General features: G+C 36.2%; 1 protein-coding gene across 10 annotated transcripts in view; it reads right to left on the reverse strand.

The window, feature by feature from the left end:
- STXBP5L (syntaxin binding protein 5L) overlaps window positions 1-15,439 on the reverse strand; it is a 384,033-nt gene extending 368,594 nt beyond the window's left edge. For all 10 annotated transcript variants that reach the window (XM_057545862.1, XM_057545860.1, XM_057545863.1 and 7 more), the window contains exons 1-2: window positions 15,311-15,439; window positions 13,963-14,159 (exon numbers count right to left, since the gene is read on the reverse strand). In XM_057545862.1, coding sequence (XP_057401845.1) covers window positions 13,963-14,151 — 189 coding nt within the window. In that variant the 5' untranslated portion in view covers window positions 14,152-14,159; window positions 15,311-15,439. The remainder of the gene's footprint in view (window positions 1-13,962; window positions 14,160-15,310) is intronic.
- Window positions 15,440-18,344: the final 2,905 nt, after the last annotated feature.

Below are 18,344 nucleotides of genomic sequence, written 5' to 3' on the forward strand. Positions count from 1 at the left end.
CGCGCACCGTGATGAAGAGTGGCCCCCGCTTGCCGCAACTAGAGAAAGCCCTCGCACAGAAACGAAGACCCAACATAGCAATCAATCAATCTAAAAGAAAAAAATTATGATGGCCTAGTTAAAAAGTGCCTAATATAGAGTTACACATAATATAGGTCTTTAATAAACAAGTACATAATAAGTAATATACATAATAAGTAAATGATTCACCTAATGCCTAGGCTAATACTAATACCTGTGTCAGAACAAAAGAGTACTGAATATTGATCAGTTTGAAATGTAGAGAAATATTGAATCACTATGTTGTGTAACAGGAACTAACATAGTGTTGTAGGTCAGTTATACTTCAAAAACAAACAAACCAACAAACAAACTCATAGAAAAAGAGATCAGATTTGTGGTTACCAGAGGTGGGGTAGGGGGTGGACGTTGGATGAAGGCAGTCAAAAGGTACAAACTTCTGGTTATAAAATAAATAAGTACCAGTGATGTAATGTACAAAGTGATAAATATAATTAACACTGCTAATTATACGTGAAAGTTGTTAAGAGTAAATCCTAAAAGTTGTCATCACAAGAAAAAATTTTTTATTTCTTTAATTTTGAACCTATGAGACGATGGATATTCACTAAACTTACTGTGCTAATCAATGATAGATGTAAATCGCATCATGTTGTACACTTTAAACTTATACAGTGCTGTATGTCAATTATATCTCATTAAAACCAGAATTTTAAAAAAAAGAGTATTGAATATTACCACAAATAGCAATGGAATTTTGGTTAAGATAGAACTGGAAAAAGCAAAGAAAGATCCAATAATAAACTACCAGGAGGCTTTTGAATTATATAAGTAACCAATAAAAATAGTGTACAAATTATTTATAAATGGATTTCTCAATAAATCAAAGGACGTTCCTTATCAGTATTCTGCTCCTCCTCTTAATGCACTCTAATTCAGTTCTTCAAGTATATTTAGTCTATTAATCTGATATCCTATAATGTAGAAGAAATCTACGTTAATAGACTTGACCAATCCACTTTCAGCTTCTTGCTATATAATTCTAAGTAGCATGAGTCCTTGCAAATGTTTTCTTTTTTCACCTGTCTTTTAAATATTCACTTAAAAAAAGAGACGTGCAACGGGATCCCATCCTATCCCTCCAGTAAGTTATTTCATAGATAAAAATTAATACTGTTGAGTGCAACCTAAAAAATCTACTCCACTCTTATTCACTTTGATATATCCTATGTCTTTTATATTTTCCTCTTTTCTAATATTCTCAGGGAAATATACCCCACAGTAGCAACAAAAAGTAGGAATAGCTCAGGCTGACTTAAAATATTATTTTCCAATTCCTTAAAAGATGTAACCATCTCTAGAAAATAACTTTTAAGTCTACTTTTCATCTTGTGGTACACTGCACAGCCCACCCACTTCGTCACATACAGTCATCCAGTTCAGAAATGAATCAGAGAGCTTTGTTCTCAACAACACACACAAAAGCACAGGATAGCTGATCTCAAAACAAACCAACAGACTCTGTAACAGCACACAAATTGAACTAAAGATAAGTTCAAGTCAGATGAAAATGAAATGTGGACCTTGTTTGGATCCCAATCCAAACAATTCAACTATAAAATGATACTATGGAACAATTTAGGAAATTTAAACATTAACTGCATATTAGATTATATAAAGAAATTTTGTTAATGTTTTTACATATGACAATGGTTTGGGGTTCATAGCTCTTAAAAGAGAGAGGGAGTCCTTATCTGATCTCTGAAGTTTTTACAGATAAAATGGTATAATGTCTGGGGTTTGCATTAAAATAATGAAATGGGAGATGAAGATTTACAAAGTTGATAATCGTTGAAGCTGAGAGTTTATTATACTATTGTCTCTGTTATTATTTTGTTTTCCATAAAGTACCTGAAAAACAAAAGACAGGTGAAAGTAATGAGCATCTTTGTGAAAGGCAGAATAATGGCTCCCCAAAGAACCTGTGAATATGTTAGGTTATATGGCAAAGGGGAGTTAAGGGTTGCAGATGGAATGAAGACTGCTAATCAATGGACCTTGAGATGGGGAAATTAATCTGGATTATCCTGGTGGACCCAATGTAATCACAAGTGTCTTTAAATGAGGAAGAGGAAAGCAGGAGAGTTAAAGTGATGCAAAGTGAGAAAGATTCAACTGGCCACTGCTGGCTTTGACGATAGAAGGGGGCCACCAGTCAAGGAATTGTGAGCAGCCTATAAAAGCTGGAAAAGGAAAGAAAACACTCTCTCCTAGACCCTCCAGAAAGGAATGCAGTCCTACCAATGCCTGGATTTTAGCCCAGTGATGCCCATTTCAAACTTCTTACCTCCTGAACTATAAGATAATAAATTTGTATTGTTTTAAGCCACTAAGTTTTTGGTAATTTGTTGCAGCAGAAATAGAAACTAATACAATCTTCTAGTAGAACCACGTATTTTTATATGGAGGAGATAAAGCACAGAGTTTACTGAGAATTCAAATGAAATATGTATTCTCCTCAAGTAAAGAAAAATTTCCAAATCAGATACCCTTACTTTTTTTTTTTTTTCCATTTAAAATAATCTTTTACTGCTCAGGATATTTCTTTTTCTTGTGTCTTATTTTGTTTGTTTTTGTTTTCTTTTTTAATAACTATAAATTCAATTAGGGAAGCTTGCCTTTGTTTTGAAAAACAAAATAAAGCTTTTATATCATGCTAACCTGGTCTTGTCTTAAGAGAGAGATGGGAATTATCTTGCAAGAGTAAAATTTATACCATGAATGATGCAGGTCTAAGTCTGGTGGTACTAAAAGGAGAAAACAGAGCATTGTTGACAAAAGTATAATCTGCTGGTGGCATTTGTGGAAAAGAAGCCCTTGCAAATTTCTAAACAACAGTAAACTCTGTTAGGAAGATACCCTTACTATTTTAAAGGGCAAATCACACCTCTATTTCCCACCCTACTCTTCCTTTTCTGGTAGCCTCAGTTTCTCTTCTGTGGATAGACTGCATTACTCCCCTACAATATACCAAAATGCTATCAGAATCTACCATCTCTGCTACTTTCCCAACACTTTTCTCTTATTTAAAATCAACTTACACACTTACTCTTAAAAGTACTAATCCTATCAATTCTACTCTCTATTATAGTGTGACCTTAATTCTGTCCATCATTTTACCATAAATATTTTTACCCTAATCAACTTCCTCTTGGTCTAATTCAGCTGTCTCTTGGTAGTTCTGGTTTGTTTGCTTGTTTTTCATTTGTTTTGTTTTCACCATCCTTGATCTCTTTACAATGCCGAGATACTCTTGAATTTGTCTCTTAATAATCTTTCTTAAGAAAGCTTCAGATTATCTGCTTCTACTTTTGAGTTTTCCTCATATCATTCTGCTCAGTTCTCCTATGTCTCCTTTGCTAGCTTTACATTTTCCATCTACTTAACTGTTGACAAACTAAGCATTTCCCCCAGACTCAACCTAACTGCTCAATTTACTGTACTACTTATTTTCAAACTTTTTTGGTTTGCAGACTTATAGACAGGTTTTTAGTCAATTTATAATGAACAAATTAGACTGAACATTAAGCCATCCAATAAATTTTCATGACAGTCTAACTTTACTGTGTTCATTTAGGTAAAGTACTAGATTTCTAATGTGACTGAAATCTATAGGTGATTAACAGAGGAGAAAAACTGAAGAAACATAACAGTTTTCTCTAGCTACCCTACCTTTTAAATCCAGGTATTAAACCTACATCTAAAACCACCATTATTTGTTGCTTTTATGCTATTTTCAATTCAAGAGATACTTACTGTATATATACAATCCAATTATAAGATACAACTAAAATTAATACACTAAATATTATATATTTTAATTAAAATTCATTATATTGATTATGTATCATCATTACATAATATATTCAGTCATTCTCTACACCATCAACAACAATTGGCAATTTGGGGCCTCCAATAGAACTAAAATCATACTCTTCTTTCTAATATCTTACATAAGTCCAGAAAGTACCATAAGTGATTTCTCTGATAAATCAACCAAAACACATTATTTCGCTCATTAGAGTCAGTTGGCTGAGAATGGTTTATGTCCTAATCATTTTTAACTCTGTATAATAAATATTTTTTGAATAATAAACTTGTCAAAATATCTTCTTCTTGTATTCCTTCAGTGACTATGAATGCTCCATTTAACCAAGCCTCTCTACATGTATCACGGTAGGCCTATTATGCACTTTTTTGAAGTCTTACATTCTATTGTTTACAACTACCTTCTATAAATCTTTTAAATACAATTTCTATTTTTTTCTTTCTAAAACTTAATCACTGATTTTCTACCAGTCCTTATAAATAACTTTTAGCTTTACTTAGATAAGTAGAAATGATTCCCCGGTATGCTTAATATATTTTTTTAAATAAAAACAGTTGTGTTTAACACACATCAAAAGATTAGCCTTCAAATATTAAAAAGAAGTAAGAAAAGTTATCTTCTTTTTTAAATTAAAAAAGAAAAGAACTCTTGCTATAACTAAGATCTTTTATAAAGATTATAATTTTGACAATTAAGTAGGAACAAAAACTCAATTTTCTCTGATGAAAAACTCAATTTAAAAGCTTAAAACAGGACTTCTATTGTACTTGAAACCTTTAATGGATACAGTCAAAGTTATTGCTATTAAACTAATATGTAAATGGTTCATGGAACCATAATGTAGGAAATCAGTATAATCATTCTGTCATTACAAGTAAACTATGAAACTTAACTATGAGTTTTCACAGGCACATCTTCAAGTAAAGTCGGACGGGGTCTACAGAAGTGCACTAAACTTCAAGAGATAGGAATCTACTCTAACATTACTGATAATCCTACAGATAACCAAAGTCAGAAATCACGTAAGATTTTAAATTAGTTCTATATTGAGACATACACAAAGCATGACACCGTTTGTTTTTAAGAACATAAGAACTGCCATACTAAATGAGACCAACAGCCCAATTTGCTGACAATATACTAGCACCAAAGGACCTTTTGTGAGAAAACGTAATTGTTCTCTATGGTAACCTAAAAAATTTGTAATCATACTTCCCACAAATCTATAATCCCTTACTCAAGCCTGCCCGTGCACCCTTATGCTCTCAGGATAGGCAAAGTAGAGAGCCTAGAGTACTGAATAACTTGGCTTTGGTTTTTCTAGCTCTTAAAAAATTTTTATTTTAATTCTTTTTGGTTCTTAAATTTGTTAACACCTCAATCCTAACAAGAGAGCTTAATTCTCCTGGTTTGCCTCCATTACTATTCTTAAAGATGTCTATTCGCTACTGTACATTCTAGTGACGGGAGCATGAAGTCTTTGTCAGATGCTTTATCCATAATAAGTTATCCTGCAGTGTCAACTGTACTATGTTTTATTCAACCCATTTATAAGTATAGAATGAGACAAGTCCACACATCTCAGGGAATCTTGTATAGTTCTTTTAATGAATGAAAACTGCAGAAATGTGGAACTATGATCATGGTCTTGTGCCAATCTCAGGTACAGAATCTCCCAAGTAAAATGATATGAAATTGGAAGAATATGGGACAATGAAAAACCTGAAGAAGGGATATCTAGGCAATTAATCTCCTTTCAGCTTTCCAGGGTCCTGGAAAGCCCAACTCTCCATAGTCCACGACTATGTTTCTGAGCTTACACCAGTTTATCTGGGAAGATCTGATATTATGTTTGGTATGAATATCATGATTACAAATCCATTTCCATGTAAGAAGTTACACTAGTTATCTACATGTTGTCTCTGACACCATGACCATTTATAAATTCAACTTATAAATGTTGATGAATAGTGAGTTGGCTAATTTAAGAGTTTATTCAAACTTTAGGTATTATGCCATCTGGTTCTAGGGATATATTTATTTTGTCTATTTTGTTAATTAGGTCTAGAACATCCTGTGTGTTTGTCACTGTCAGTCTAATATTTCTGATTTGTTCCCCTAAAAAGATCATTTGGAAACAAAAATAAAAACTGAAATAAATTTAACTGAATCTTTCTACAATCTTCTTTTTCATATCTTTCTAAAAAATATATACCATGCTCCTAAAGTGGTGTCACTCTTTTGCTCAATGGTTTCCTTGTGTTTATGTAATATAAAATGTATTTAATAAAAGCCTTTTCCAAAAAATTGTTCAAAATATATCTAGTTTGCTCTTAATACATCACTCTATCAGATTCCTTGCTCTCATTTATTCATTCAGCAAATATTTGACTGCCTTCTATGTGGCAGGCTCTGCTCTAGGAATTAGAGATAGTTGTGAACAAAATAAAGCCCTGTCCTCATGGAGTTACATTATAATAGGAGAAGCAAAAAACCAAGCAAATAAATATATAATTTAATAATAGGTAGTTATAAGTGTTATCAAGAAAAAAAATATCAGGATAAGGGTAGAGAGTAAAGGGGATGAGCAGTGGTCAATGAAGATCTCTCGGAGAAGTTAACAGTTGAACTAAGAACTGAATGATATAAAGGGAAAAAGTAATATAATTATTTGGGGGGAAAATGTTCCATGTAAAGGAAACAGCAAATGCAAAAAGCCCTGAGGCAGGAATCATGTCTGAGAAACAGTAAGAAAGCAAGTGTAGCAGGATAAGTAACAGAAAACAGTTGAAAATCATGTCTTGTCAGGGGCCAGATCATTTAGAGCTTTATAAGACATAACAGGACTTTTGATTTTACTTTTAAGAGAAATGAAAAGCCATTGAAGAATTTTGAGCAGGAATGACATGATATGATTTAAATTTTAAATGGATTCTTCTACCTATTATGAGATGAGACTGTGGTGAGGACTGAGTGAAAGCAGGGGAAACCCAAAAAGGCCATAAAATAGTAGCCCAGACAAGACATGTGATGGAAGAGACATGGTCAGATTTGAGATGTATTTTAAAGGGAGAGGCAAGAGAATAGTCTTTATCTTCTCAAAGTCTCTATGTTTCCTAAGGAATTAATCATGTTGCCTTTTCTAATAAGAAAAATGAAGCAGAAAAAGTACTGGATTTGAGAATCAAAAACCACAGCATTAAACTTATCTATGTCTCTTACCAACTTGGAGATGTAAGGATACCACTTAAATTCTCTGGTCTCAGATATCTTCTCAGTAAAAGGAAAATATTAACACTATCCTTGACTTCTTTATAGGACTGTTACGAAGGTCAAATGGGATATTTTACAGATGAAGCTTTCTAATTTTAACTTAAGCAAATTACTAGATTAACAAAAACTCTCCATTCTCTTTGTAAAACACAGATTGATACTAATGGTTCATTAAATGCTTGAAACTAGTAAACTTGTAGCTAGAATACTCACCCTCTCCTACTCCCAGACTAACTAGGCGTGGGCCAGGTAGCTATAGGGATGAACGCAAAATAAATCCAGAAAAAAAATATATACATATACACACACACACACATATGTATGTTCATCTACACTCTGTATATAGGTCTGTATATATATATATATTCATCTAGATTATACACCCATGTGTATAAACTGTCAGCTGATATATATATATATGTATAGATAGAGAATTTATTTGCTTGTTGAAATATATATCTCATCTGACACTGAAGTTTCCTCCTTATTCTACTTTAAACAAACAAAAACTGAAAATTGCACGTAATGAATTTGGGATGGTTTATGGATGAGAAGTTCACACAGAACTCTAATCAGAGAACCAGTGTGCAACAAAAAAATCTTGGTCATTTACCAAGTGATTTGTAAATTGATGCATATTTAAATGTTTTCATTTAAAATAAAATGTTTAAGACATATATCATTATTAATGACTTTATGCTTTAATCACTTTTCAATTAATCAACCAATGATGTATATGCTACTTCATTCATAAAGTATATCAAGTGCCTGCTATACTGGTTCTCAATATTGACTGTGCATCAGAATCTCCTGTGGGGTCTTTTTTAAAAATGCAAGTGCCTAGGCCCCATTCCTAGAAACTCTAATTTTCTAAGACTGGGGTGGAGCTAGAAATCTTTCTTTTAGACAGAGTTAAGAACCAGTGGCCTAATAGGTAGTGAGCACCCTAACAATAATAAGAAAATAAAATATAATTGTCTCCCAGAGTTCAGAGTATAATAGTAGTGACAAAAAAATCTTTTTTAACCACAATAAGTTGCTAAATTCACACTATAGCAGATGCTATAAGCAAACAGAGAAGAGGGGGAAAAAACCCTAACTCTGCCTGGGATGGGTAGATGAGGAAGGCAGTGGTCAGAGCTGGTTTCATACAGATGGTGTTTCAACTATAAAGTAATGAAAAGTAACTGGAATTCTCTAATTATATTAAAGCTGGAAGAGATATTCTAATCTGTAGCAATAAGCTAAGAAAAGGCATTGAGATATGAGAAAATATGGTGCTTTCAGGGAATACAATATATTTAGGGTATCAAGGAAATGAGGATGGAAAGGTAAACATGAGCCCCTTCTGAAAGGAACTATATAAAGATCAATTAAACAGTTTGAAGTTTAGTGTATAGAGCAGTGGTTTCAAATTGTGTTCACGGAATTCAAGTTTGGAAAAGGCAGTTCATTATTGCACAAACATCTGAACAACATGGGCATTCAAATGCATACATACTGAACTTAAAACAGATTGCAGTAAACCGATGCCATTAACCTTTTTTTGCTGACCTTGAACAAAAATTGTTTCTACCATTTCTCTTTTTGAACTTCATATAGATGTGTCACTGATTATAAAGGTTGTACTTTTACTTTTTTAAGGTTAGCAAATGTCCTATGACCTGTCTATGGATAATATCATACAACAAAACCAAATATAAAAAAAAGTTTTTTATTTATTGGCTGAATAATTTATTATAATTTATTTTTTTAAATGTACACCAATAAAGTACCATATTTATTTGTTTTAATAGGTGTTATTCTGCTGGGATTTTACATAAGACTTTTGTTTCTAGATCACCACTGCTCTAGGGAAACCAACATAGAATTTTTAGCAGGAAAAATGACATAATTAACATTATAATTCAGAAATAACCATTATTATAACAAAATGAATTGGAATAGGGTAAAACAAGAGGTGAGAAAATCAGTTAGGAAGTGATTTCAAGAGACCAGGCAATACAAACACATGAAAGAATACTCAACATCATTAATTAGAAAAATGCAAATAAAAACTACAATGAGGTATCACCTCACACCGGTCAGAATGGCCATCATCAAAAAATCTACAAACAATAAATGCTGGAGAGAATGTGGAGAAAAGGGAACCCTCTTGCACTGTTGGTGGGAATGTAAATTGATACAGCCACTATGGAGAACAGTATGGAGGTTCCTTAAAAAACTAAAAATAGAACTACCATACGACCCAGCAATCTCACTACTGGGCATATACCCTGAGAAAACCATAATTCAAAAAGAGTCATGTACCACAATGTTCATTGCAGCTCTATTTACAATAGCCAGGACATAGAAGCAACCTAAGTGTCCATCGACAGATGAATGGATAAAAAAGATGTGGCACATATATACAATGGAATATTACTCAGCCATAAAAAGAAATGAAACTGAGTTATTTGTAGTGAGGTGGATGGACCTAGAGTCTGTCATGCAGAGTGAAGTAAGTCAGAAAGAGAAAAACAAATACCATATGCTAACACATATATATGGAATCTAAAAAAAAAAAATGGCCATGAAGAACCTAGAGGCAGGACGGAAATAAAGACGCAGACCTACTAGAGAATGGACTTGAGGACATGGGGAGGGGGAAGGGTAAGCTGGGACAAAATGAGAGAGTGGCATGGACATATATACACTACCAAATGTAAAATCGATAGCTATTGGGAAGCAGCCGCATAGCTCAGGGAGATCAGCTCCGTGCTTTGTGACCACCTAGAGGGATGGGATAGGGAGGGTGGGAGGGAGGGAGACGCAAGAGGGAAGAGATATGGGGATATATGTATATGTACAGCTGATTCACTTTGTTATACAGCAGAAACTAACACACCATTAAGCAATTATACTCCAATAAAGATGTTAAAAAAAAAAAAATGGGCACAGGTTTGTGGTGCCCCAAAACAATTACAATAATAACATCAAAGATCACGGATCACAGATCACAACAAATATAATAATAATGAAGAAGTTTGAATTATTGTGAGAATTACCTAAACGTGACACAGAGACATGGAATGAGCAAATGTTGTTGGAAAAATTGTTCCAATAGAATTACTTGACGCAGGGTTGCCACAAACCTTCAATTTGTAAAAAGCACAGTATCTGCAAAGCGCAATTAAGCAAAGCACAATAAAATGAGCTATGCCTGTATACGTTATGCTTTATACATTGCAGTATTCAAGGCTCAAATTGTCCCAAATTTGGTCAATGTGAACTCCTTGAAGTTGACCCCTGTATCCACACAATCCCAGTGGTATTGATAGCATTCCTGCTTTCTGGCATAGCAAGAGGTATCAAGCTCATCTGGTACATTTTCTGCCCCAGACCTAGAATCAGCCATTCTTTTCAAGGAGCCCTTCTTCCTTTTGTTGGGAAATGGCTTTCAGAGACTATGATCAGCACTGGGGATGCTCACTTCTACCAGACTGTCATTATTTCTATGCCCTCTCAGTAAATAAAGCTAGGAAATATGTGAATTTCAGAAAGAAAACTAAATCACACATTCATATGGATATTTCCAATTTAAGTGAAAAATTAAATCATCAATTATTATATTTGTATTCCTTTGCTTTCACACTGAAAATCTTGGTTTTAATGACATTAACATGATTGCATATTTGCTTATGCATATACATAACATATACATATATAATGTATATTATGCGTAAAATAGTTTCAAAGCTACAATACTAGTATTACTACTAACAATAGAACTATCAGTTGTGGGACTTCCCTGGTGGTCCAGTGGTTAGGACTCCAAGCTTTCACTTGCGTGCTTTCACTTGTACAAGCTGTATGATCAAAAAAAAAAAAAGGAACTATGAATTGCAACTGAATATTTCATTGTGGTTCTTTTTGTTCTTTAGGATATACCTCACCATGGAGGCCCATTAAAAGCTTGAGTTTTAATGTCATTTGAAATAATTTTTTTTTTCTGTGTGGTTTATACTATCAATTTTATATACTCCTAGGTTCATTTGTATCCATTTGTTTCAGATTTGTAGGAGTTTTTTCCTTTTTGATCCAAGTTTTTTAATTATATGAAATGTTCACATGGTTCCAAAATCAAAACTATAAAACAAGGTGCAGTCAGAGAAGCTTTTTAAACACTTTTTGTCCCTCCTTTTCACAATAAAGGTGTTTTTTAAGGTTATGAAATTGGACTGAATTGTTAAAGGGACCTGATACCAGAAAGAGATTCAACAGAGTGCACTGTTAGTAACAGTTACAGGGGGAAAATTACATGTTAATGAAATAAGCCTTATTCAAATCAGTAAACATGCTATAGATCCAAAATAAATTTTACACACACACACACAAAAAAAGGAAGAGACCAGGCAAGAAAATATGGTGGAATGAACAAGTACTGGAGATGGTGAGAAGGGAATAAATTGTAAAAATACTAAGGAAATAGGATAGAATTTGACAACCAATCAAATAATAGAGAGGAAGATGGTTTTCAAAAGAGCAGATTCTTGATTTGTACTTTAATTTTGGCCATATTGAAAAGGTAGATGTACTCAGAAGGTACCAACTGCTTAGTACTCAAAATAGAATGTTCTTTGCACATCTAATCAGTGAGTCCAAATTAGTTCCCCATTTTAGTAACAGTTTTAATTTTGGAGTTTCCTTAATGCATCTTTAAATATTTTATTACAGTCCAGGTAACCTAAAGTCATATAACCACTTTTTAAAATTAACTATATTCCTATCTAAAGATGTCACAGAACTTTTGCCATTTAGTGAGATTTCAACACTATTAGTGTTCAGCTCACATAGCTTTCTATCCTTATAATTTCTTTGAATATTGTTACCTAATATTTTATAACCCACTGGTTATAGTCATTCCACCAAGAACAAGGTGATTTTAAAACTTTAACAATCATATAAATATGCGTTTCATTGCCTTTTCCAACTTATACATTGCCTTCACCTAATTGTCTTGTTTGATCTTCCCAACTACCCTCTTAGGTAAGAAGAGCAGAAATACTTATTACCATACTACAGATGAGAAAATCAAGTCACAAGGCAGATAAATGGCTTTCCAAAGAATATGTGGCTGACAAGTGGCAGAGCTTTAAATAAAATATAAATTTTCTGATTCCTAGGCCAGTGCTCTTCCTACCATCCCATATGTTTCTGAAGTAATACATATTTAACTTCTGTCACTTTGCATGACTGTCTTGGCCTAAATAAATAGGAAGGTGATTATCTATCGCATTTTCCTCTCTTGCATTCACCCATTTCCCCTGAAATGTTTTACTTAAAACCTTCTCTACCAGTTTATACCATCAACAGTCCAATGCCATTCTGTTTCAGAAATTTATCTTTTCTATATCAAGTTTACCTCTACTAAAACTATCCTGCATTACTATCACATTAATGAACTGAGAGACTTTGGAAATTTTTTAAGATTCTTAGAATGGTAATAGTAATACATCAAAGATTAGAGAATCAGGGCCTAAGTCCCCTGCTTAGCAGTTCAAATTTGGCCTTTAGGACCCTTTCACATATTTGCCTCATGACCACTATTAAGCTCCTCCCTAATCTGACAAAATATCTATTATTTCAAAGTGAGGACAAAATTGTATACAACTTTGTATACAAAATTGTATTGTATACAAATTTCACATGGTAGATTAGAATTAAATCTGTTTATCTAACCTAATTCTAAATAAACTTGCTTTTATGTAATCTAATTTATAATATTTTAATAATTATAGATTTGTTTTTATAATGACCCTACTGGGGTCAGAGATTAAGGGAATAATTGAAACTTATCCCATTACACATAATATGTTTACCACAAAAATAATTTTAATAATTTCAAAAAATTTGTGTTGAATTACTGAAAAATTTAATACTTAATTTCAAAAATTTACTATTTCTTCTCATGTATTCAAACACATTTATAAAACTATATTCATCTGCATCATATGAATGACTTGGTAACTTTCTTGCTGCACATGACAGGTCAAAAGCACATTCTTAGGCTACCCCCCAAAAAGGGACAATAAAATTATAAATCACTTGATGTCAGAAAATAAAACAATTATCTCTATATATTAAAACAATCCTTGTTTTGTAAATTCTCATCTCTCCCCATCAGAAACTCTTTCTTTTGCTTATTTATTAGAAGTTCAATATTAAAGTATAATTACTGAAAATGCTTCCTCACTAAACCAGAACACAGGCTATTTTTGAGTTCTTATAAGTATTAAGCCCATAGCATTTGTTTGTTTGTTTATTAAGAATTTAAAAATCTGAGTGTGTTTTTATTCAGAATTTTAAACACTGCCATTATATCTTTTAAAATGGACATATTCATCTAGCTCTTATCTACTTAATTCTAGCAACATCTTAATAGCTTTAATCATTTTATACTGAACAGTGAAATAAAATTAGTTTCTCTGAATAACAGCATGGGATTAACTATTTATACATAAATATTAAATTAAAAAAGTAGTCCATTAATGGGCCTTAATATTATCTTGCATAGTCTACTTTTTATGTTTGCTTATTTCCCTGTTAAACTATCATTGCTTTTTAAGTTGATGCCTGGAATATCTTAATTCAAACTGACCTACCCACAAAATTCTCTGCACCAGACTCTCTGATACTGGCATCTCAACAATTTCCAGTCCCTAGAGTGTGTGTTTTCATTCTTTCCTCACAGCAGTAAAATAAAGAAATAATAAGCTTTAAGCCAATTCAAAACTTACCTTACAAATCTGGAAATAGTCTGAAGTCAAGGTTTCGTGAATCTCCTCTCTGAGGACCCCTGCAGTCCCTCCTGGATGCATGGAACCACTTCCAGCCCCACCACCACTGTTACTGCCACTGCTGCTACTACTGCCAGGGGAAGAGGCAGTTAAGCCATCCAAAACTTTTCGGAAATTAAACTTCTTCATTTTAAAAACTGTTGAGAAATTCAAAGGAAAGGGTGACTTAACACATGGAATTATACGTGGGTAAAAGTGTTTAGCGTTTCATCAGTCATGGCAGTAGCCAGTCCCCATTTTACGAGCATTGGCTTTAAATGAGTAAAAAAAAAAGGAAAAAAATCAACCTTTGGTCAAATTTTAATTCTAAAAAGCATATCCTTCAAAAAGAAAAAGAAAACACAACTCCTAAAGCACCAGTATTCCCTCCTCAGACACCAAATTTTCAAGGGCTTTATCCCCAGCTGCAGCTACGCTTTATCAGCACGCGGGTAAAAATAAAAGGCAGTGTCATCATCGTCATTAGCATTATATCATCATTATTATACAATCAAACCAGAGTCCATCAGACCAAGACTCTCTTTCTTAAAGGCGGGCTTTCCTCCTAAAGGTTGAGCTCAGAGTATTTTATTTTCAGAAAAATGGTGGTGGGGGAGAGCTCGTATTTATTCTGCCACCACCTTCTGGGCTCTCCCTCATCATCTTCAACGCTCCCGTTTTCTCAACAGGAAACGCAGGATGGTGAGGGGGCCTTTTTCTATTTCCCACCCGGAACAGCCCGGACCCCAAAACACCTGCAGGTGACCCACAGCAACAGCCGACGGGAGGGGCCAGCAGCGGCGCCGACTGCCTCCGCTTCCCCCTCCGTCTCCCTCTTCCCTCCCCGGGTCTCTGCCCCCACCCCCCTGCTTTCACCCTCCACACCACCACCACCACCACCCCCGCCCCGCTCTGCCCGCAGCCGCCCCCTCGCTAGCCCGCCCGTCCACTCTCCCCGCAGCACGGCGGTGGCTCTTGGGGGACATGAGGCAGTGGTGACGACGGTTGTGGCCCGAGTCCCGCCACATCCCGCTGGGCAAGGAGAGCCGCCGCTCCCGCGGTCCCTCCCCGGGCCGAGCGCCTAGGCGCGGGGCTCTCGCCCGCGGGCGCGCTAACACGCAAACATCCTCACACAGACATTCGCGCGCCCAGCCGGAGCACACGGAAACACCCTCACGCAGACATACGCGCGCCGGCGCTCACGCGCACAGACGCGCACAGACACACACACACACACAGGTGTGAGGGAGCCGCGGTTGGACGGCGGCGTCGGCGTCCCAGAGGGATGACTGACTCCCGACTTAGGCACCTTCCACAGCCGCCACTATCCGCCTGCCAGCCCGGAAAGCTGAGGGTGCGGAGGGAGGCGGGCTCGCAGGCGTCTGTCCGGCCCGGCTCCGGCAGATTCTCCAGTCCCTCTGGTAGCGGCGCCCGGCGCTCTCCGAGGTCCTACCGGAGCAGGCTGTCTCCACCGCAGGCTCCGCCCTCCCGCCGTGGGAGGCAAGCCCCGCCCCCGAACCACCCCTCGCTCGCCCTCCCCTTCTCCCCTGGCTGCTAGGGGCCCGCGAAAGGGGCGGAGAGCTCCGGTACGTCAAAGGGCGGGAGTAGCCTCGGCTCCAATCGTAGGCTCCAAAGAGCCAAGTTCCGCGGTGCGAGGCGTGGAAGAAATTTGTGGATAGGTCGAAAGAAGAGCCAATGAAAGGGGGAGGGGAAAATTTAGAAAGGCAGGTGAAGTATTTGATTGACAGCGGTATTGGCCACTATGCTGGGGGGCCGTGCTTTGGGGGCTGTAATTGGCGCTACCTGTTGAAGGACGCAAGTGTGAATCAATAGAATGCCAGGAAGCGTGAGAACTTGGGCGCCTTCAAGGCTACAGGAAGGGTTTCCCTAGGTCTGAGTCTGGACAATATTGTGATTTGGGCAAGTATTTTGCAGTTTACCACCTCTGAGCCTCTTCCCGCTCTCCAAGTGCATCTATGGGCTCCCCTCACTGCCGTGCTACTTGTATAATTGTTTAACAGGTAACATCTGCCAAATGGAATGTTATTGAAATAGAGTTTTGGAATATACAGCCTTTCAGATCCTGAGGAATGAATCGCTCACCTTGTTCCAATACGTAGACTTGTCCCTTCCCCCCATTTTCATATATAGAAAAAAAAAAGGGGCTTCCCTGGTGGCGCAGTGGTTGAGCGTCAGCTTGCCAATGCAGGGCACGCGGGTTCAAGCCCTGCTCTGGGAAGATCCCACATGCCGCGGAGCAACTAGATCCGTGAGCCACAACTACTGAGCTCTGCGCGTCTGGAGCCTGTGCTCCGCAACAACAGAGGCCGCGATAGAGAGAGGCCCGCGCACCGCGATGAAGAGCGGCCCCCGCTTGCCGCAACTAGAGAAAGCACTTGCATAGAAACGAAGACCCAACACAGCTAAAAATAAATAAATAATAAAAATAAAGGAATTCCTTAAAAAAAAAAAATTTAAGAAACATTTCTCTCACTTAGTAAGCCATGTCAAAAATATTTTTTAAGCTTTTTCTATGAGTCACAATAATCATTTTGAAAGATGCATGGGAAGATGTGGTTCTGAGTCCTAACTTGCTACTGAATTTGGGGAATTTTGGACCTCGATTTCTTCATCTCCGAAAATGAAGGGCAGCTCAGGGGACCATAGCCAGCTGTAGACTACAATCTGGGCAATGCAACAGAGCTTATTAGTAATCATCCCATATATTCTTACATTTTAGAGATCTTCTAGGATAACCTCTTCTTTTTCTTTCTTTTCTTTTCTCTCTTTTTTTTTTTTCCTTTGGAGGAAGGGAATGGAAGGGATGAGGGATGAAAGGGGAGACCTGAAAGAGAAATGAGTTGCCCAAGGTCACATAGCAAGGAAATGGCAGAGATGGAATAGAGCCCAGTTTTTTTGGATCCTCAGCTCAATGCTCATGTTCTCTTTTTTATTTTTTTAGTACTATTTTACTCCTTTGGAGACCTCCCAAGGACCCCTCCAATACTGCCTAGTAGTCTCTTATTGCCACAGCTAGAAAGTAACGCTCTTGTAGTCAGACATGGTATTGTATATTTCTCCTATCTTACCCAGCACCTGACACAATGTTTCACACATAAGAGGTGCTTAAAGGGGTTTGAACAATTGGGTTATTGACAGTTATTAGTAAAAGATTTATGAGATGGCACCCAATTATGTCTGGTTTTGGAGGGGTAAGAATAAGGGTGAAGCAAATGCCATGTCTGATGTAAACCCATTTTAGTAGGGTTCCAAATTTTACATTGGATTCCTAACAATGTGTATCTGTCCTTACTCTCTTTTTCTTCTTTTTCTTCTCTTCTTCCTGGCCCATTTCACCTCTAAGCATGGGTGCCTATTGAGGCTGAAGAGTTTGCTTTCCTCTTTTTTATGTCTTGCTTTTCTTTTAAAAAGGGGAGAGGGGAATTGCTTCAACTCTTTGAGAAGTAGGCATTGTGGTCTAAAATAATGGATTTAGATGCCCTCCTTTCCTTCATCAGAAAGTCTATTGGCAACTCCTTAATTTTCAAATAAAGAGAAACAAACCTATAGCAAGTGATCGTTTGGTCTTTTGATGAGAATGAAGAAAGAAGATATCCTAATTCAGCAAAGTGAGAGGTAATGTTTGCAAGAAAACCCCCTAAGCCACTGATCACTAACACTATACTATCTTAGCAAACTAAGTGATGGTTTTATTCTAAAAATTATGAGAGAACTGAAAATGAAAAAGTACACAAAACAGATTGACAAAGACTATGCTTGAGGACCTGGAGGGAATTCATTGGCTTTCTTGAGTTAAAAAGAGGTGACAGGGTAGATATCTCTTCAGATGGGACAACAAATAGGAATGGGAAGTGGAAGAAAAGTCATCAGAATATATAAATGTTTTCAAACAAATATTAGAAGCCTAAAAAAATATGATTAGAATGATGAGACTGTGGACTCTTTGAGGCTATTCTAAATATTCTTCTTCCTCCACAGTAGATACGTAGCACAGTGTCTTATACATAGTAAGTGCTCAGTAAATATTAATTTGAATAAATTATAGCAAGTAAAAATCTTCACATAATTGCAGTCTCACAGAGAGAGAGAGACACACTGGGGACAAAGGATATTATGATCCCAGTTTACAAACTGTGAGCAAAAGATAGAAATAAGCAAGAGAAAGGGTGAATTATGTACATGAGGAGACAGCATAAACATTTATAGCCTAAAAATCTTACTAGGTAAGGGAAGCATAGTGAAATATCTATGGAAGCAAATTCCATTCTTAATTAATTAAAGAGAAATAAGATGTTATTCTATAAACCAACTGGTAAAGGGAA

This window comes from Balaenoptera acutorostrata, chromosome 4 (genome assembly GCF_949987535.1).
Source record: "Balaenoptera acutorostrata chromosome 4, mBalAcu1.1, whole genome shotgun sequence".
NCBI classification, from domain to species: domain Eukaryota; kingdom Metazoa; phylum Chordata; class Mammalia; order Artiodactyla; family Balaenopteridae; genus Balaenoptera; species Balaenoptera acutorostrata.